This window comes from Benincasa hispida, chromosome 6, assembly GCF_027475165.1.
Source record: "Benincasa hispida cultivar pf3 chromosome 6, pf3_genome.v1.1, whole genome shotgun sequence".
NCBI classification, from domain to species: domain Eukaryota; kingdom Viridiplantae; phylum Streptophyta; class Magnoliopsida; order Cucurbitales; family Cucurbitaceae; genus Benincasa; species Benincasa hispida.
The window spans coordinates 5,653,881-5,676,915 of record NC_143483.1 but is presented as its reverse complement, the minus strand read 5'-3'; the positions used below and the strand labels follow the sequence as shown (position 1 = coordinate 5,676,915).

Below are 23,035 nucleotides of genomic sequence, written 5' to 3'. Positions count from 1 at the left end.
TATTCATCTCAAACATCATATTATACAAGATGAATCATAAGAGAGTGTGTTCTCAACTAGTCATAATAATGAACCACACAACATGAGTAAAAATCCATACATAGCATAAAAACAAAATAGCCCGAGATTAGATGCTCAAGGGCTCCAGTCAAAACATAGACATCCTTCACCCCTAACTTAAAATCTAACATTGTCCCCAGTGTGATAAAGAAAAGAAAATAAGGGACAAAAATAAAAGGTAAACAGGAGTCTTCCCTGAAATTTTGGTACATTGGATGTTGGTGATATCTAGCTCAACTAAGAATGATTCTCTCCATCTGTTCAAGAACAACAGAAACCTAAATATCAAGAAAAATGGAATGAATTAAGCTCAATAAAAATAAAAGTAAATAGAAAAGAATCCAACACTAAGAAAGCAATAAGGAATATAAATCTTGGCAGCCTCCAGGTAGCAGAATTTTTTTAAAGTCGTTATGCTCGACCCGACTTGGCTTCATCATCCATATCCATCGCCAATCATCGAGTCACCATCTCCTACCCCCAAATTAGGAGGTTTGTCATCATCTTGAAAACTAATAGTACTTGAACAAATAGGTTTAGTGGTAATGAGGATATCATTAATAAATTTTTTTTCAAATTTTCCTCCCTTTTCAATTTGCAGGGATCCTTTGTCCACATTGATCACAACTTTAGTTGTATTAAGAAAGGGTCTCCCTAATAGAACAGATAAATTAGAGGAAGGGGAATGAGCATTCACATCGATTACATAAAAATGAGCAAGAAATGATAGACCATTAACTCTAATCGGCATATCTTGAACTAATCCTAGTGTTCGAACAAGGGAGTGGTCAGCTAACTGCACCCAAATATCAGAATGATCCAAAATATGAGACAGGAACCAAAGAAAAGAGGGGAAAGCATGATATTTATAGCATACCCTAAATTAAACATGGCATGCTAAGTTTTCTAGTTTCTATCAAACAAGTTACAGAAAACGTACCTGGGTCATCATGTTTAATGGGTTGGAAGAACTACCTTCTTCTTTCCATAATCTTCTTTCCTTTCTTCGGCAGGACCTCAACCTAAATTTTCTTGCCCTTTATAGTAAGGCTCTTGTCACTAGAAGACGGTAGAAAATGTGCTCAACTTCTTTAGCAACAGCAAACCTGCTATGGAACAGAGCAACACGAACATAAGAAGTTAAATTCATAGGTGGATTGGAACATACCCCACATCTTCTAGGTGAGTTGATCATTCTTCCTCGACATCCTCTGTGAAGGAATAGAATTCATCAATGGAAGTGCATGAATATGTGTGCCATCAAAATTCGTTTTGGAAGATCTTGAAAAACAGAGAAATTATAATAAAACAAGATAAACATAAAGATTCATAAGCATGCTTTAAAAGAGAAGAGGAACATACTCCCTTGAAATGTTGGGGTTGATCCCTTAAATCTCGTGGGTCCTGTAGTTTGTAATTGTACTGTACAAACGATTTATTTAATAAAATCTGAGGAATTTTATTCAACATTTAGTAGCATTGACCCACAAACCAATAAACTAACATCCAAGATTATCTTCAATAGCTTAAACACGTATGAAGAGACATATAGGTGGATTATGTTTAAGTGATAACCTAAATGGTATGTAGTAGATATATAAGACTGAGTACCTTATACTAGTGACATTACGAATATGACCCGCTTTGTAGATGTTACAATTGTTGTAAAGTGCTACAAATGATCCGATCCTGATCATTCATGTAGAGACATGTGAGCGGGGGTGTTCTATACAAAAGGGTTTGCATAAGACCGGACCACGAAATGAATAGTCTCATTATATAAGGCCGTTAATAATAGAGACTTACTTTTCAGCCAGGATGACCATAGGTGACATGAACTGAATCTTGAGTGAGTTATGAATTCCGGCCAATGAAGGCGGTCCTTTGATTTGTATGGCTGTGAGTGGCTAGATCGCTAACTCAAAAACCTACCATTTTGGGAATTCGTCTGTTTGGAGAGCTGGGAACACAGATACACAAGATGAAATTCACTACTTCCATAATGTCGGGGTAAGTAGATAAATTGCTTCCTTACGGACTAATTTCGGGGCTTGAACAATGTGGCGCCACATCCTCTCTTTGCCTGAGAGGAGTTTGGTCATAGTTGGACTATAACTTAGTGTTCATTAGAGGGATCAGTGGTACTTAAGAAGTTAGATGTAACTATAGGGGCAAAACGATAATTTTTTCCAAGTTGTACTTATGAGCAATTTGTGCAAGGTCATCGTACTATTGGCTGGTTATATCCAATGGACATAAATATATATATGTAGTGTGAATAGGGCAGCTGTCCATCTTTAGTGGAGTGACCGACAGTTAATGGATGCTAGATAATTTAATTAAAGAAGTTTAATTAATTATCTAAGTACCATTGAAGTTTCAATCTACAGGTCCATAAAGTTCCCTCTGTAGCTCAATAGAGATTATTGAGAATTAATTTTGGATTAATTTGAATTGTTCAAATTAATATAGGGAATTAATTATATATGATATAATTAATCTAAATTAATTATATGTGATATAATTACTATAATGTATTTGATACATTATAATATAAAGTTTATTTTGAGAGAAATTAAATATTTGAATATGATTTAAATACTAGTTATATGTATGAGATTCATATTGTTAACTTTAATATAAATTAGATTTATATTAAATACCATGAATTATTGGGAGTATTGAAACTATAGATTATATTATATTTGATATAATGTAAACTATAGACTACGTGCTATATTTGATATAACATATAGTTATCTAATAAGTTTGTTATTATATATTATTTATTTATTAAATTAAATTAAAATTTATTTAAATTAAAGGGAGGGAGTTACAACTTCCCTCCCCTTAATACTCTAAAAAATATCGTGACAGTGGGAGTTGGGATTTGACATTTTTTCATCTTCTTCATAGAAGAGATCATAGTGAAGGTTCTGTGAGATTCTCCCAACTCAATTACTCTTGCAAGAAATTGTCAACCCCTAAGGAGAGTACAAAAGAAAATCTTGTGGTGGTGCCATTTTGGTTTGTTGTTTGTGATCGTTTGTGGAGAGGAGATCGTGAAGAATTATTGGCTTCAAGGGTAAGTGTGACTGAACCCTAATTTCTTCTCTTTAATTTTGAGGCATGTTGTAGTTTTTTTTTTTTTTAATAGAATGCATGATTAGGTTATGCAATTTCAGTTTTCGATGAAATTAAAAATTGGGATCGATCCCTGCTTCTACATCGAACTTCACCATTCCCTTCATGAAGACCTTTATCAATGCTTCCTCCTCCACAACCTTACGAACAACCACGAACTAAGAAAATCTCCTTCGAACTTAAAGCTTCTTCCAAGAACACGATTAATCACCAAGATACCACCACTAGACTTTCCTTGTTATTTTTAGGACAAGAAATAGGATGGTGGGATCCTTCTTGTTTTGATAGATCAAAGAGAAGAATCCAACCAGATTTCTATAGTTAGTGTTGACAAGAGATTTTTTTTTTCTTCTGTTTTTCTATAACTCTTATAAAATCACAAAGAAGTGATGGATTGAGAGGTGATGAATGGAGAGGGAGATATAACTCCTTTCCATTTTGTGTAAAATAACTCCCATGGGAATTATTCTAATTTTTATATTATCCAAATAATATATTAAATCTAATTTAATATATAATTAAATAATAATATTAATTAACTATTAATTAATTAATTAATAATTAAATATCACATATTTTATTTAATTAGAATCAAATTCAAATAATATCCTCCCACATAACCGTTTTAATATGAATCTCATTCATATTAATTTTAATCTATAGTTTTAATATGAATCTTATGCAAATATATCTCTCATGTAACCTATAATTTTAATATGAATATCATTCACATTAATTATAACCTATAGTAATTATATGAATACCATTCATAAAGTTAATATTTGAATCTTATTCACATATACTACTCTCATATAATATAGTATAATTTTGAATCTCATTCAAAATTAACTTTATATTATAACGTATCTATATACATTATATTAATTTGAATCTTATTTAAACATTTATCTCTCTCATATATATAATATTAATTATAAATCATATTTATAATTAACTATATACTATAATGTATCAATATACATTATCCTTTATATTAATCACATTAATATAAATCACACTTCTATATCCTTTAAATAATTTGAACAATTCAAATTATTCCAAAACCATTTATTCCTTGTGTTTATCCTTAGTGAGCTTGCAAAGGGGCCTAATGGATCTACAAGCTAGAAGCTCCAATGATACAATATTAATTAATTAAACTCTTTAATTAAATTAATCAACATTCATTAATTGCAGGTCGCTCCACTAAAAACCCACAATTGCACTTTTCACACTGAAGATATATTTCTATGTCCACGGATATAACCAATCAACAGTGAATCGGCCCTTCAAGAATCGCTTGTAATTACAATAAAGTCAAATTACCATTTTACCTCTATAATTATAACTAACTTCTTAAGTTCCACTGATCTTCTAATGAACAATCTGTTTATGGTCCTACATAAACAAAACCCTCTCGAGCTAGTGAGAGGGAGGGGTCCCATTGTTCAAGATCCAGAGTCAGCACTTAGGATGAAGGAATGAATACTTCATAATCAATAAGCACTTAAACTACATTTAATTTGAGTTTTAAGCATGTTGTTCATATGATATTCATAAGAGGGTTTGAAACACATATCACCTTTAAAGATTTCCTTCACAAATTCAGCTAAGATCCACCAAGATAGAGTTTGAAACTTCAAGAGGACTACCACCAAGATCTTCTCTATTATGCTCAAGCTAGAATGTGTGGTGGAAACACTAACTCAAGTTGAACTGATGAAGAACAAGTGAGAGGTTTGTAGGGTTTTCAGGTTATCACTTCAACAAGTATAACTCAGAATGCTTATCTTTTCTTCATGCATGGAACTTCTATATATAGGTAGAATTCATGCAAATGTATAGGGTTGCATGGTAGGTAGATCCAGCTTGAAGATCTTCACCAAAATGAAATTAGAATTTGGTGATATTCCATCAAATGTGGTTACTGGATTTTTTCCAAAAATTGAAAAAATTCATTAACTTAAAATGATTTCAAAAATAATTTTCATTTAGCTTTATAAAATTAATTAAAAAATAATTAATTAAATAAAACTAATTTTAATTGATTTTTAATTAAATTTTTTAATAAGAAAATATTAATTTAATATCTAAATATTAAATTAATAAAATATCAATATCACCAATAAATCAATTTTATATTTAAATCATAATTTAAATATTAATTGATTTTCTAATTTTTTTTTAATTTCGATTAAACTAAACGTTTTTAATTGTATCATATACAATCAATCGAAAACCCTAAAATTGAATTTGAACATTTCAAATTTATAACTCTACAAATCAATACTCAATTTGTTATTCCAATTTAATGAGCTAGTAGAGGGACCTAATGGACCTACAAATCATGAGCTCCAACGATCTGTAATTAATTCGTTAAAACTCTTTAATCGAATTAATTACTATTCGTTAACTATCAGGACACACCACTATAGCTCGATAGTTGCACTCTCCTCACTGTAGATAAATTTCTGTTCATATAAACCATAATTAGTAAGTCGATCCTTCACAGGTCATTTGTAATTACAGTTGGGTCAAAATTACCGTTTTACCCTTGTAAGTACATCTTGTTCCTTAAGCACCCACTGACCCTCTAATGAACAATTTATTATTCATAATACTATTTATGAATCATGTCCTTCTCTATCATGAGAAGGCAGGGCTCCGATTGTTCAAGACCTAGAATCAACACTTAAGAGAATAACCTATTTGTTAACTTTAAAATGGATAGGAGTAAATTTCATCTTGTAAGGCTATGTCCCCAGCTATCCATCCGGTCTTATCCCCAACATGGGTGGCTTATTGAGCAGTGGTGTTGGACTACTCTCACCCATGCAGATCTAAGGATAATCCCGAATAAACAGGAGTTCATAGCTAGCTCAGGATTAAGATTGAGTTATCCTAGGTTACTTAAGTATGAAATAGTTAGTTTTAACAGTAAACGGTCGTTATAAAGAAAAGTGACTATTTTGTGGTTCAGTCTATATGCAAACTCATTGCATAGGATGTCCCAACTCGCATGTCTCTACATGAATGGTCTATGGATCACATCATTTGTATTACCTATACAAAATGGGCCGCATCCAATAGTGTTACCAGGATGAGATACCCAATTTCATTCATATACTTATAGATTTTTTAGGCTATATACTATTTACTTGATCGTGTTCATGTCACCACATAAAGTTAAAGTATTCATACTATAGCTATGGATATGTTTATTGGATTTTCATAATAGAATGTAAAATCAACAAATTTATTGAATAAGATACTCAATTATATTTTATTGATAAATAGAATGTTTAACACAAAATTTACGAACTGCGAGTTCTAGAACATCCTCAACAATCTCTAGGCTAAAACTCCAGTGAGAAAAAATATATACAATAAAATGTTGAGAATCATAAAGGAAAAATACAATAAACTAGGGTATCTCTAATACCATAGATATTCTCCCACTTGCCCTAGATTACGTTGCTCGGAGTCCTAGTCCAACCAAGTGGCCCTCAAACACTTTAGTCGAGAGGGTATTCGTAAATGGATCAATAAGATCATCTTTAGAGGCTATCTTCATGTCGATCACGTCTCTTCGGTGTACTATCTCTCTAATGAGATAGTAATTTCTCTCAATATGTTTTCCATGTTTGTGACTCCTTAGTTCTTTTGAATTGGCAACAACACCATTATTGTCATAATATAGTGTGATAGGTAGGTGCATATCTGGAACTACTTCCAAGTCAGCCAAGAATTTGCATAGCCATACTGCTTCTTTAGCAGCTTCACATATGGCTACGTATTCTACTTCCATTGTTGAGTCAGCGATACAACTTTGCTTAATGCTTCTCCAAACTATACCTCTTCCATTGAGAGTGAAAATTGATCCTGAAGTAGATTTCCTTGGATCCACGTCAGTTTGGAAATCAGAACCAGTGTATCTTGTAAGGATCAAATCCTTAGGTCCATACAAAAGCATATAGTCCCTTGTTCTTCTTAGATACTTGAGGATGTTTTTTCCAACAGTCCAATGACTTTATCCTAGATTGAATTGAAATCTACTGATGATTCCAACTGCAAAACATATGTTAGAATGTGTACATAATATTGCGTACATCAAACTCCCAACTGCAGATGCATATGGAACTCTTGTCATTTCTTCAACATCTTGAGATGTCTTAGGACACCGTTCCTTTGACAAATGAATGTCTAAAAGGTAACATACTTTTTTTTGGAATTTTCATATTATTGACAACATTTTGTCAATATAAGATGCCTGAGATAGTGCTAGGGTTCTATTCTTTCAATTCCGAAAGATTTGTATTCCTAGAACGTATTGAGCATCACCCAAATCTTTCATTTGGAATTGTGTTGCTATCCATCTCTTTACGTCAGCAAGGAAGCTTGCCTCCTTCCCAATAAGCAAGATATCATCAACATAAAGAACTAACAATGCTACAGTTTTGTTGACTATCTTCTTGTATACACAAGGTTCGTCAACATTTTGTTCAAAGCCATAAGATTTGATCGTAGTATCAAATCTTATATTCCAAGATCTTGAAGCTTGTTTTAACCCATAAATGGATCCTTTAAGCTTACAAACTTTCTATTCCTGTCCTTGTTCGATGAAACCTTCTGGTTGAGGCATAAAAATACTTTCATTAAGATGGTCTTTTAGGAAAGCTGTCTTGACATCCATTTGCCCTATTTCAGATACATAATATGTGGTAATGGATAGAATTATTCTAATCGATTTTATCATGGCAACAGGAGAAAAAGTTTCTTCATAATCAACTTCTTCTCTTTGGGTAAAACCTTTTGCCATGAGTCTGGCTTTATAGGTTTGCACCTTGCCAGTTTGGTCTCATTTTCTTTTGTAAATCCATTTGCAACCTATAGGTTTAACCCCATATGGTTGATCTACAAGTTTTTAGACAAAGTTGAAGTACATAGACTTCATTTCAACGTCTATGGTTTTTATCCACTATTCCCTATCAACATATTCCATTTCCTTTTTAAAGGTTAATGGATCCTCTAAACCATTATCATGTATGATGTTTTAAGTTTCTATTAAACCCATATAGCATTCAGGTTGCTGAATAACCTTCCCATTACGTCGAGGCAGACTCAACTCTTGAGACGGACGTGACGGGACAACAACAGTTGTTGATGAACCAGCTTAATCAACAACTCTTTTTTATGTTTCTGTAGCATCTTTGGCCATTTCTTGTAATATTAGTTTACTACAAGGTAGATGATTTTTAATATGATATTCTTCCAAGAATGTAACATTTGTCAATACAAACACTTTGTCTTCTTGGGGATCATAGAATCGTCCTCCTTTTGTTTCTCTAGGGTGTCCTACAAAGAGGCATAATTTCGAACGTGTTTCCAGTTTCTTAGGATTTTGTACCAACACGTGTGCTAGACAACCCCAGATACGAAAATGACGTAAACTAGTTTTTCGTCCTTTCCATAATTCATACCATGTTTCTAAAACACTTTTTGAAGGAACAACGTTTAAAATATATACTGCAGGCTATACTACAAACCCTCAAAAGGATTGAGGTAACTAAGCATAACTCATCATTGATCGGACCATGTCTAACAAGGTTCGATTTCTTCTTTCTGCAACACCATTTTGTCGTGGTATTTCAGGTGGTGTGAGTTGGGATTGAATTCCATGATCTACCAGATAGTTATGGAATTATAAATCCATATACTCATCATCTCGATCAGATCGAAGTGTTTTAGTTCTTTTACTAAACAAATTTTTTGTCTCGGTCTTAAATTCTTTGAACTTTTCAAGAGTTTCAGCTGTCTCCGTCTTAAATTCTTTGAACTTTTCAAGAGCTTCATACTTGTGACTGATTAGGTAAATGTAGCCATATCTCGAGTAATCATCAATAAATTTGACAAAATACTGATAACCTCCTTGTGCTTTTACACTCATTGAACCACATAGGTTTGAATGTATAAGTTCGAGAGGTTCTTTGGCACGAAGTCCTTTGTTAGAAAAATATCTTTTTATCATTTTTCCCTCAAGACATGATTTACATGGAGGTAAAGAACTATCTTCTAACTGACTTAGATGACCATTTTTTACTAATCTCTCAATCCTATTGAGATTAATGTGACCAAGTCTGAGGTGCCAAAGATAGGCGTCAGGAGAATTTTTTTGTTTTTTATTTTGAGTCTCAGCCATTTTATATATCTCTATATTTAGAATGCCCTTTGCTTCAGTTGGTTTTAATATGTACAAGTTTTTTTCGAGTCTTGCAGAACAAATATGAACACCTCTTGAAAAAACAAACATTTCATTAGATTCAAAAGATATTTTGTACGTATTTTCTAGCAGACAGGAAATGGAGATTAAGTTTCTTCTCATCATAGGTACATAATACACATTCCTAAGTAAGATGAAAGACTCTCCAAAAAATAGCTTGACATCTCCCACTGCATAAGCTAAAATGACTTCACCCGTTCCGACCACGAAAGTCATTTTCTATTCAGAAAGTTCTCTCCAAGAACTAGTTTCCTGTAGAAAAGTGCAAACATGATTAGCGGCGCCTGAATCTAATATCCAGGTTAGGTGAGTATTCTCCACTAGACATGTTTCAACTACTAGTAAATCGAATTTACCTTGTTTCACCTTTTTCCGCTTTCTTTTCCGCCAAATATTTTGGGCAGTTAAGCTTCCAGTTGCCATCTTCTCTGTAATGGAAACACTTTCCTTTGGAAGTCTTGTTTTTGTTTTTGTTTTTCTTAGCAGTGGTTTTCTTATTCCCTTTACCCTTCTTCTTCATTTGTACAAATTTATCTTTTGAAGAAGAAGAAGGAGCAGACTTCTTGTTATCAGTGGGTCTTGTTCTAGACGTCGACCCCTTAAAAAACTTCTTAGATCGAGAAATAACATTTACTTCTTTTTTTCTTAAGTTTCATCATAGACTGATATGTCTGTAACTTGTTCAAAAACGTGGTCAGATTATAAGTAACTTTTTTTCATAACAACATTGGTTCTAAAAGGCAGATAACTCTCTGGGAGAGATTCCAATATTATACTTACTTGACTTATCTTATCCATCATTGTCCTATGACCCTCAGAAATATTAAAATGGACCATCATATCGAGAACATATTCTCTAACATTGGAACCATCTTTCATGCGAGTACTGTAGAAATACTTAATGGCTTCATGTCGAACAGAGGATAACAGTCGCTCGGATATCTCCTGAAGTGACACCATTATCTCAAGGGCGGTGGGCATTACCTCATGTTTCTTATTAAGTACATTGGATATATTTGCTAAGATGTAGCCCCGAGCTTTTTCATTAGCCCTAACCCACCGATCATAAATGTCCCAAACATTTCGATTTGTTGTTGTATTGGGAACCGGAGGACATTCCTTTGTCAACATAAATCTCAAATCATCCATAACTAATATTTTATTAATGTTGGATTTCCAGTTTGAATATCTTTCACTGTTAAACTTATCGGAAGCTAGTAGTTGTATAATTGAATTCAACATTGCTGACAAAATTTAAACAAATTCTATTAAACTTTATGCATCTAAATCTAAATTTTAGCAAAAATAATAATGTACCCAATAAGTCATTATTTATTTGCAACGATACTTTTGGTTATCGTTTTCGGTCAAGATCTTTACTAACAATTAGAAATTCTTCTAAGTGTGACCCGCCATTTTCAGATCTTATAGAATGGTATGAATATGCCCCCGAGATGGAAGACAATACCCAAGACGGAACTATAAGACCCTATTCATTACTGAAGCTTGGGTTATTCCAAATCATATGTTACAACCCTCAGCGGGGATCGCCATGGATAACGACTAGCTATTGCCACTTAAAAACGACAGCAGACGCAACAAAGGAATCTCACAGTTCAAACTAATGGAAGAGGCCATAGGACAATGTTGACACATTTCCTTCACCCACTTACTATGAACTACTTCCCCCATTCACTTTGTTATTGACCCATGCAAACACTTTCCGAATAGAGTAGTCGCAGTAAAAGTGACACGAAGCCGAGCATGGATCTCACGGTATGAACTTTTGAGGATGTGAGAGCTAATAACTATATATCGAACGTAATGTTAATCTCCTATTGAAGTGTTCTAAATGTTTGGGTATCTATTTACTTAGGTTAAAAACAACTAACTTTTAAACAACCTAAGTCTATATCATTTTTATCTAAGTATAACATTTATATTTGGATATAACCTTACGATGTCTAAGTGTTTAAACCAGTTTCAAACTTCACACCGTTCATGCAAGCTCATGAAATGAGTTAACAATGCTCAATCTTTTGGCCATAATCCCCAGGTAGGAGGTCTTACGTAAATTGTCAACTTATTTCCCCTAGCCTTAGACAGGTTTATGAACTGATTTGAGTTTGTAACAAAATTTTATAAGGTAAAAATCTATTTTAATAGTTAAAACTAGTTGTTAACCTAAGTGAGCATGTTGTACATCTTCGTTATGGATTTTAAAGTCTAATTATATTTTATAATAACTTACAAAAATTAGACATGCTAAACATCCACAACATTCATCAAAGGCATTTAATATAACATTTATATTAAAAGAAACCCTATACATGCATACTATATATTATAACAATTTTATAACATACTTTCAATGCATGTAACATGCTTCCTACGGTGAGATTTTAAATCTACATGGCATACTGTATGCATATACAAAATTTATTTAATTATAACATACATCACATGCATAAACAATTAAACACATACTGATACAGTTTTTAGTTTTGGCATTTTTAAGTAAACAAAAGCCTATGTATTACAAAAAATAGTTGACAGCTCCAAACCGCTTCTTGACCGCTTCAAACAGCTCCAAACCAGACCCAAAAAATGCTTGAACTAGTTGTGAACCACCTGAACCGCAATCAAAACAATTTTGAAAATGAATCGGGTCAAGTCTGAAGAAAACCGGTCAAACCAGTCAATCTTCTTAAACTGGTTCAAGAATCTTGCTTAGCTTGAAATCTGGCTCAAACTTGATCTCTTGCTGCTAGTTGAAATCTCGTTCAAGACTTGATCTCTCGCTGGATCATTGAAATCTCGCTTAAACCATCAGAATCTCGCTTCTGGCTTGAAATCTCGTTCGAACTTGATTCAAAATCTTGTTCGAACTTGAAATCTCGCTAGGACTTCCATCAGAATCTCGCTCGAACTTAAAATCTCATTCCAACTTGATTAAAAATCTTGTTTGAACTTGAAATCTTGCTTGAAATTCCAACTGAATCTCATTCGAGCTATATATCTCGCTCAAACTTGATTCAAAATCTCACTCGAACTTGTTCCAATCTCGCTGGAAATTCAAACAATAGCTGAAGAACTGGAAATCTATAGCTTGACCTTCTTCACTTCTTTCTTCAATTACATCCTAATTTCAATTTCTAATGACTTCATATGAATTAAAGACTCTTAAACATATATTAAGGCTCATCAAACAAGAGCCAATTATAAAAGAAACAACATAATTAAAAGGATTAAAATGCCAAAACACTGGAAAAATCATATCAGCATACTATTTCATGCAGTTCATGGAAAAACACCCATCAAACTCAAATTAATAATAGTTAAGTGCTTAAATCATGTTGTGATACCAATTGAAAGAATGAAATATTATGCAATGGAAGACTTCAGAATCAATAAGCACTTAAACTACATTTAATTTGAGTTTTAAGCATGTTGTTCATATGATATTAAGAAGAGGGTTTGAAACACATATCACCTTTGAAGATTTTCTTCACAAATTTAGCTGAGATCTACCAAGATAAAGCTTGAAACTTCAAGAGGACTACCACCAAGATCTTCTCTACTATGCTCAAGTTGGAACGTGTGGTGGAAACATTAAATCAAGTTGAACTGATGAATGGAGCTTATCTGTTTTTTATGCATGTTATCACTTCAACAAGTATAACTCAAAATGCTTATCTGTTTTTTATGCATGGAGCTTCTATATATAGGTAGAATTCATGCAAATGTATAGGGTTGCATGGTGGACAGCTCCACCTTGAAGATCTTCACCAAAATTAAATTGAAATTTAGTGATATTTCATCAAATGTGGTTAGTGAATTTTCCCCAAAAATTGGAAAAATCCACTAACTTAAAATGATTTGAAAAATCATTTTCATTTTCATTTTTATTTTTAATTTAATTTTATAAAATTAATTAAATAAAAGTAATTTTAATTGATTTTTAATTAAACTTTTTAATAAAAAAAAATATTAATTTAATATCTAAATATTAAATTAATAAAATATCAATATCACCAATAAATCAATTTTATATTTAAATCATAATTTAATTATTAATTGATTTTCCAATTTTGTTTAATTTCGATTAAACTAAATGTTTTTAATTGTATCATATACAATCAATCGAAAACCCTAAATTGAATTTGAACATTTCAAATTCATAACCCTAATCAATACTCAATTTGTTATTCCAATTTAATGAGCTAGTAAACGGACCTAATGGACCTACAGATCATGAGCTCCAACGATCTGTAATTAATTCGTTAAAACTCTTTAATCGAATTAATTACTATTCGTTAACTATCAAGACACACTACTATAGCTCGATAGTTGCACTCTTCTCACTGTAGATATATTTCTATCCATATAAACCATAATAAGTAAGTCGATTCTTCACAGGTCATTCGTAATTACAGCTGGGTCAAAATTACCGTTTTACACCTGTAAATACATCTTGTTCCTTAAATACCCGCTAAACCTCTAATGAACAATTTTTTTTATTCATAATACTATTTATGAATCATGTCCTTCTCTATCATGAGAAGACAAGGGCTCGATTGTTCAAGACCTAGAATCAGCACTTAAGAGAACAACCTATCTGCTAACCTTAAAATGGGTAGGAGTGAATTCCATCTTGCAGGGCTATGTCCCCAGTATCCATCTGGTCTTATCCCAAAATGGAAGGCTTAGTAAGCAGTGGTGTTGGACTACTCTCACCCATGCAGATGTAAGGATAATCCCGAATAAACAAGAGTTCATAACTAGCTTAGGATTAAGATTGAGTTATCCTAGGTTACTTAAGTATGAAATAGTCAGTTTTAACAATAAACGGTCGTTATAAAGAAAAGTGACTATTTCATGGTCTAGTCTATATGCAAACTCATTGCATAGGATGCCCTGACTCACACGTCTCTACATGAATGATCTGTGGATCACATCATTTGTATTACCTATACAAAATAGGGCATATCCAATAGTGTTACCAGGATGAGATATCCAATTTCATCTATATACTTATAGACCATTTAGGTTATATACTATTAACTTGATCTTGTTTATGTCACCACATAAAGTTAAAGTATTCATACTATAGCCATTAATTTCCATAATAGAATGTAAAATAAACAACTTTATTGAATAAGATACTCAATAATATTTAATTGATAATTAGAATATTTAACACAAAATTTATAAACTGCGAGTTCTAGGACATCCCCAACATAAGGGAGCAATTCATCTACTTACCCTAAAGATGGGAAGGAGTGAATTCCATCTTGTGTAGCTATATTCCCAGCTCCCTTACTTGGGCAAATCTCCAAAATGGGAGGTTTATGAGTTCGCAAATCTGGCCACTCTCACCTATACAGATCAAAGGATTGCCCTCATAAACATGAGTTCATAACTCACTCAGGATTAAGGTTGAGTCACTTATGGTCATCCTATGGAATGCTAATATCTTTAATCAATGGTATTATAAAGAGAGATTAATCATTTTGCGGTCAGGTCTTATACAAACTCTTTGTATAGGACACCCCCACTTGCATATCTCCACATGAACTATTAAGACAATCATTTGTAGCACTTTACAACTATTGGAACAATTACAGTTTGAGTCATATCCATAGTGTCACAAGGATAAAACACTCAATCTTATCCATATACTATAGACTATTTAGGTTATTACTTAAACAATATCCATCTGTATGTCAACCAAATACATGTTTAAGTTATATTAATTAATCTTGGATATTTCTTTAATGGATAATTACGTATAAAATAATCAACCATTATTTTAAAAAACATATTAACTACGAGGTTTTAGGGTGTACATCCCAACACTCAATACTCACAACCTTAACCAGCTTAATCAATCAATAGTTCAAAAATAGGTGTCAGAGAGCTTTCAATGCAGCTAGCAACAAAGATGAATATAGGTTGGGAAGGATGCTTCCTATATTGAGTGTCTAGCCTGCTGACCGCGTCGACCAGTTGGGAGATCTTGGTGGGCATACTCTGCATGTATGTGGCAATGGTTTGTTGGAACTACACCTGGCTCAGCTTTATTTGCAAGGTAGATTTGACCAGACTTTTTCCCTTATTCTTTAAAGGCATACTTGAGCTGTTCTGGCCTTGGTTTCCCGACGTAGCTCACTTTTGCATGTGTTGTAGTTATACATCTGTCCACCTTGTTGATTCTCAGCGCAGCTCACCTTAGCAACAACTTTTGGGGCTGTGCCCTAGCAGAAAAAGCATGTTTCACAAAAGTAGATAATTCAAAAAATTCACCTTTAAGTGCACTTACCTCTTGTGTAGATGTAGATGATTGAGTGATACAATCTCGCATTCCGAATTTTCGATTATTCTTAGCCATAGTGAAAATCAACACCTTAGCCTTAGAGGGAGTTTTATTTGACTAGTGCACTGCCTGCAGCTGCATCGATGTTGCGTTTATCCTGCTACAGTAGTCCCTCATAAAAGTAGTGAACGAGAAGATGATCGGGGATATGATGATTACAGAAATAAGTGCAGAGACGCTTGAATCTCTTCTAATACTCATATGTAGACTCCTCATGCCTTTTTAGGATGCTTTACATCTTCTTTCTGATCCTGGTGGCATGAGATGCTAGGAAGAATTTTTCCAGGAACTTCTTCTTTAGGTCCGTCTAGGTAGTGATGGTCCATAGTGGCAGGTAGTAAAGCCTGTCCTTCGTGTTATCCTTGTGAAAGAACCCGAAGGTCCACACGAAAGCGGGGATCATTCCCAATTCCCAATTTTTACATAATACAAAAATTACAGAACAAAAATTATGCAATTCAACAGAAAAATAATTTACTACATGGAAGAAGAAGAGAAATTGGGTTAGAAAGTACTTACCCTTGAATAACCAATCTTCACGTAATCCTTCTTCTTCATGAACCTTCCTCGAAAAACACAAGATACCACCACAAGTGAGACCTTTGTAGGGGACGAGAATTCTCAGGAGTTGTGGCTCTGAGTTTTGAGAGAGGGAGAATGAAAATTGAGACAAGAATTTTCAGCGAGATAAAAAAAAAAAAAAAAATAACCCCAACTCACAAAGACCCTCTCTGTGAAGAAGATGAAAAACAAATCGATTGAACTAACTTCCCCACTAATGATGTAAAAATTGAGAGAGAATTAGAGGGAGGGAAGTTATTTGACTCCTTTTAAATTCAAAATCAAATTAAAATAAAATAAATTTAATTTAAATAATATATATATATATATATCTAACGTATTATATGTATATATATAACTATATGTTGTATCAAATAAAACACATGACCTATAGTTTTTATATTGTATCTAATACAATATAACCTATAGTTTTTAATTCTATCAATAATTTATAGTATTTAATATAAATCACATTTATCCTATATTTAATTATATGAATCCAATCCGTATAATTAATATTTGAATCATATTCAAATATTTAATTCCTCTCAAAATAAACTTTATATTATAATGTATCAAATACATTTTATTAATTATATTACATATAATTAATTTAATTTAATTATATCACATATAATTAATTTAATTTAATTATATCACATATAATTAATTTAATTTAATTTCCACTCAAGACCGACAGTTGCACTCTTTGCACTATAGATATATTTATGTGTCTATTGGATATAACCAATAAACAGTGCGATGACCATTCACAAATTACTCGTAAGTACAGCTAGGCCAAAATCACCGTTTTACCCCTATAGTTACTTTTAACTCCTTAAGTACCATCGATCCCTCTAAGGAATAATAAGTCATAGTTCAACTATGACCAAACCCCTATCGGGTCAAGAGAGAGTGTGACACCACATTATTCAAGCCCCAGAATCAACCCTTAAGGGAGCAATTTATCTACTTACCCCAACATTAGGGAAAGAGTTAATTCTGTCTTGTGTAGCTATATTCCCAACTCCCCAATTAGATGAATCCCCAAAATGGTAAGTTTATTGAGTTGGCAATCTGGCCACTCTCGCTCATACAAATCAAAGGACCGCTTTCATAGATAGGAGTTCACAACTCATTCAAGATTCAGGTCATGTCACCTATAATCATTATGGTGAAATATAAGTCTCTTTTATTAAAGGTGTTATATAATGAGACTATTCATTTCATGGTTCGGTCTTATAAAAACTCCTTTGTATAGAATATCCTCGCTCACATTTCTCTATATGAATAATCATGATAAGATCATTTGTAGCACTTTACAACTATTGTAACATTTACAAAGTGGTTTGTATTCATAGTGTCACAAGGATAAGGTACCCAATCCTATCCATCTACTATAGATCATTTAAGTTATCACTTAAAAGCCACTGTAGGGTGATCAAGTACCCCTTCACTGAAATGAGACCATCTCAATCAATATACAAAACAAATCCTTATACTGTAACTATTAGTCACCATTGTTCGATCTAGAAACTATTAACTAGCTTAACATTTTCTTGTAAGTGTAACCCCTCATTTTAGATTTTAGAGTTCCGCCCCAATGAGCCAACCGTAGGGAAAAACCAATTGGGAAAAAGCTAAAGCAATCTTATCTATTTCTGTAGTTTGATTAAAGAATCGTGCAAATGCCATCCGTAGGGAGACAAGCAAAGGTGCCTCGAGACCGAGCATGAAAATTTACTACAAATTAATGAGAGAGACCATGGGATGTTTTGACACATGTCTTGCTCCCACTTACTATAAACACTCTCTCCATTCACCTTGATATTGACCTATACAAACACCACCTATAAGGGGACACAAATAAAGGTGCCTCGAGGTCGAGTATAGATCTTATGGTATGACCTTTAAGGGAGAAATGTGAAAAAGAAAAATGAAATATCATGTATTTCATTTTCCTCCCACTAAGTGTTTTATGTAGGATTAATTTAACTTAGAAAAATGCGGCCAATTATTTTACTAAGTGATTGTTTAAATTTGTCCAAAAGTAATACATACTTTGGATAGTTAAACAACTTTGATTAATGCTCATTAAACATTTTTAACAAACTTTAATCAATAATTGCATGTTTGTAGAAAATCTATTTAATTCACCTTTCCAGGTAAGTTCCTAGGTAGGGGTGTTCCATTTCCGTCAACTTAAATACCCCAGCCTAGACAGAACAAGGCTTAGACAAAAGCTCCTTTATAGATACGCTTGCTACAAATTTAATCTTTTAATTAAAATCAATTTAATGCTATTAAACTGATTAAAAGATTAAACTAATTTCTAGTCTCATTAGAAATTTTGTGATCTTAGGTCTATGTGAATCATATTTTAGAACTATTTTTAAAAATGATTTTAACCTAAGTTTGCATGCAACTCTGAATTATTGATTTTAATTTTTAATTTAATTTAATTATAACAATTATAAAGTAAACAAATTAAAACCATTTATTGCATCGAATGACTTACTTAATAAAATTATAATAATTATAAGATTATCTAAGGAAAATTGCATTGTATGACAAATACATTTTAAGAAACTAAAGTCATGATTTTAATTTTTTTGTAATTGCAGGTGTGATAACCACATAGCAATCACATAACAATCACATCGAAATCAGATAGCAATCAAATTTTCAGGCAGAAGTTTTTTTTGACATATTTACAAAAAAGCAAAACCTGGACACGCACCCAATTTTCAATTTTTTTTTTATTAAAGTTGCAATTTTCAATTTTCAATAGTTTTAAATTCTCTCAATCATTTGTGGTATTTAATATAAATCACATTTATACTAAATTTAATTATATGAATCCAATCCATATAATTAATATTTGAATCATATGCAAATATTTAATTTCTTCCTAAATAAACTTTATATATAATGTATCAAATACATTATATTAATTATATCACATTGATTTAATTATATCACATATAATCGTTCTCACTGGTGAGAATTATTGGTTCTTTGCTTGTCAGTTTTTCCTACCACTTATTCCAACAGTCCTCAATATTTCATTGATCCTTGTTCTTCCTTCAATTTTTTCTTTTTTCATACTTTAATCATTCTTTGAATGCATTTAAAAAGATTTATTCTTTTAAAATGTATTATTTGAAAACCTTGCTAAACAATTAATATTCTGTTTTGTGGGGGAATCCTGAAAAGTAAGCAAATATTTTTGTATATCAAAGACTCTTTCTATTTGTCAAAAGATTTAAAATAAAATATTAATTAACTATTTCCTAAATCTATGATTATTTTTGAAAAATTTAAACATCTCTATATATAACGTTCAAGCATTCCCTTTAAGCAATTATTTGTTATCTTTAATGATTTGAAACAATGTAAATAGGAGATTGCAATGCCTTGTCCAAAAGAAAATTTGTATGGTGTTTTTTTATTTCACTACCTGTGAAAATGATGTGAAGACCATGGAAATTGTCGAGTTTCTTCTTCCACAAAATAGGTTGCTTGGAATCCTGCTTCTGCTCTTAAAATATCACTTTTGGGATCCCTTTCAACACCACGAGTTTTGATTTCCCTTAGACAGATAAACAAGAGTTAGAGAAGAATGTATATGAGAAGGTGTATTTCTTCCATGATTTACGGCCACTTACTAGAATGGACACAATTATTGTGATGGTTTGTAGAGATTTCTTGTTGTAGATGGATTGAGGGGTGAAGGTTTGTGGTTGGTTGTCCGAAAAGAAATTCGTTCTTGCTTCACGGTTTGTTGATATTGGATGAAAATTTTCAAAATCTCTAATTTTGTTTTGGGGAAGATTGTTTGATATTTTGAATGACTCGTTGGGTTGTGTATCAGGTCTTAATTTGAGGTTTGATTGGTGTATTGATTACCTTGTAAGTGATTTAATTATAGTGTATTTTGGTGTTTTTTTTTTAATGGTTTAGAAACTCTTCAAATTCTATATTTGAACATTGGGAGTTTTAATTCAAATGGGGGGTATTTTTTACAATTTCACACTTCCTTTTTTTTTTATTACTTTTTCGGTTTTGTAATTTTGTTTTAAATTTTGAATTTATTCCTTTTTTTTCCATTTTCCAAAATAAATATTGAATTTTTCAATTTATTTGATCAACAAAAATTTTTTTATATTCAACATGAAAACATATGTGAGAAAAAATAGAAATATGTTGTGAAATTGAGGAGCACAATGGGAACACGGATATGGAGAAGATATAATATTATAATATATTTATATAATAATAATAATAAATAAATAAATAAATATAATATAAAATAACTAAAATCATAAAATAACTAAAATTATAAAATTGGATAATATAAAAATTAATGGAATTTTGAAGTGGATTTCTCACATATATGCATCATCTTAAGATCCACCAAATGCCACTACTTATAGGGAAAGTGGCAAATAGAATGTGGACTTACATGGACACAAAGCATCAATTATTGCAAGACACATGGATAACATGAAAAATGACACATGGCTTTTAGAATACTAAGCCTTGGATATCTATTTTTATGATATTTATAATACTCCCCCTTAGATGCCCATATATATATGAAATATGCCTCATTCAAACCTTGCTATGATAAACCCAATGAGAAAAAAATCCTAGTGAAGGAAAAAGAGTACATATTTCATATAATTGTTGGATTTTATGTCCTAAAACTCATAGTTTGTAAATTAATAAACATATTATGTTTTGTTTTTTGATAAAGTTGTTATTGAAATTGTAATCTTGGATCCAATAAACTATGATCCTGAGGCTATTTAATGTAGTTTGAACTTTATGTAGTGACATAAAGGTGGATCAAGTTCAAATATATAGCCAAAATGATCTATAGTATATGAATAAGGTTGGGTGCCTTGTTCTGGGGACACTATGGATGCGACCCACCTTGGAGTTAGTACAAACGATGTGATCATGAATTTTTCATATCGAGATATGTGAGTAGGGGCATCCTATGCAACGAGTTTGCATAAGACTGAACCATGAAATAGTCACTTTTTACGTTATAAATGCCGTTTTAAGTATAAAACTGACTATTTCGTTGATTGATGACCTAGGTAATATAATCTTAATCCTGAGCTAACTATGAACTCCTGTTCACTCGGAATTATCCTTAGATCTGCATAGGTGATGGCAACTCATCATCGCTGGCCCAATACGCCTCCCATTTCAAGGGTAAGATCAAGTGGATAGTTGGGAACATAGGGTGCAAGATGGAATTCAATCCTACTCGTTATAGGGATAGTAGATAGGTTGTTCCTTTAGTATTGAATCCAGGTCTTGAACAAGGGGCCCCACCCTCTCCTTGGCCCGGGAGGGGTTCGGTTTATAGGTTGGACCTTAAACCAATTGTTCATTAGAGGATCAGTGGAACTTAAGGAACAAAATATAGTTTTGGGGGTAAAACGGTTTTTATAACCCAACTGAGATTACGAAAAACATGTTAAGGATTAGCTTACTGATTATGGTTATATCAGATGGACAGAAATATATCTACAGTGAGGGGAGTGCAACTACGGGCTTTAGTGGAATGACCCATTAGTTAACAAATGTTGATTAATTAGGTCAAAGAGTTTTACCGGTTAATCTCGGATTGTTGGAGCCCATGATCTGTAGGTTCATTAGGTTCGCCTACTAGCTCATAAGAATAAACTTAGAACAGTATGATAGAATAATTCGAATTGCTCGAATTAGGTGAAGAGAGAGAAACCGACAAGTATATATGATATAGTGGTCAAATTTTTCAGTTTAGAGATACAACTTTAATATTTAAATGTGATTTAAATATCAAGAATATGAATACGTTCATATTCGGAAGCTCGAAAATAATGGAAATGGTCAAAGATGTAAAAAGTAAAAGAGTTGACTTTTTGAATTTGAAAAGTCAAACTTTGACCGACTTTATATTCAAATGTGAGTTGAATTTTGAGAAACAGAATGTGGATTCATGCTCGGGAGGTCAAAATAAGTCAACATGGAAAAATCATAAAAAGTCAAAATGTTGACTTTTTGGTCAAAGTTTGACTTTGACAAAATAACTATTTTGCCCTTTGACTAAAGTTAGTGGGAAAATCTAAACTTTTGTTGGATAATTCCACTAACAAAATAGTTGGCTAGGTGTTGGCTTATAGTGGAGACATTAAGCCCACTAAGATAGTGGATTATAGGTGTTGGGTTTTTATGGATTTGGTTCATACAATTGTTGCATCGCTTTTTTCTATAAATTGGGCTTTTTAATTTGGTTGAAAAACGTTTGCCCATTTTTTTAAAATTGTTTTTCAAATTTGGGCTGAAAAAAAACCTTTTTCTTTGTGGAAAATTCATAACCTAAAACCCAACCCAAAGATCCATTTCTTTTTCCATCTCTTTCTCTCTCTCGATTCTCTTCATCCATCGGGTCCCACAACCCAGTTCTGAGTCCAGAGGATAGTAGGTCAACTCTAGTGGTGGTCCGTTCGTGTTGGGGTTGAGATTCAGTGAGGAAAAGCGGTTTTCGGGAGCTTCAAAGGTAAGTTAATTTACTGTTTTTTCCTCATTTTGCTTGTTAAATTCCTTTTAAATTA

General features: G+C 32.4%; 1 protein-coding gene across 1 annotated transcript; it reads right to left on the bottom strand.

Moving 5' to 3' along the window:
• Positions 1-496: 496 nt before the first annotated feature.
• Positions 497-10,633, bottom strand: LOC120079919 (uncharacterized). Its single transcript, XM_039034375.2, has 2 exons — positions 10,265-10,633; positions 497-856 (listed from the first exon to the last, which is right to left on the bottom strand). The coding sequence occupies exons 1-2, from the start codon at positions 10,631-10,633 to the stop codon at positions 497-499; spliced, it is 729 nt and encodes a 242-aa protein (XP_038890303.2).
• Positions 10,634-23,035: the final 12,402 nt, after the last annotated feature.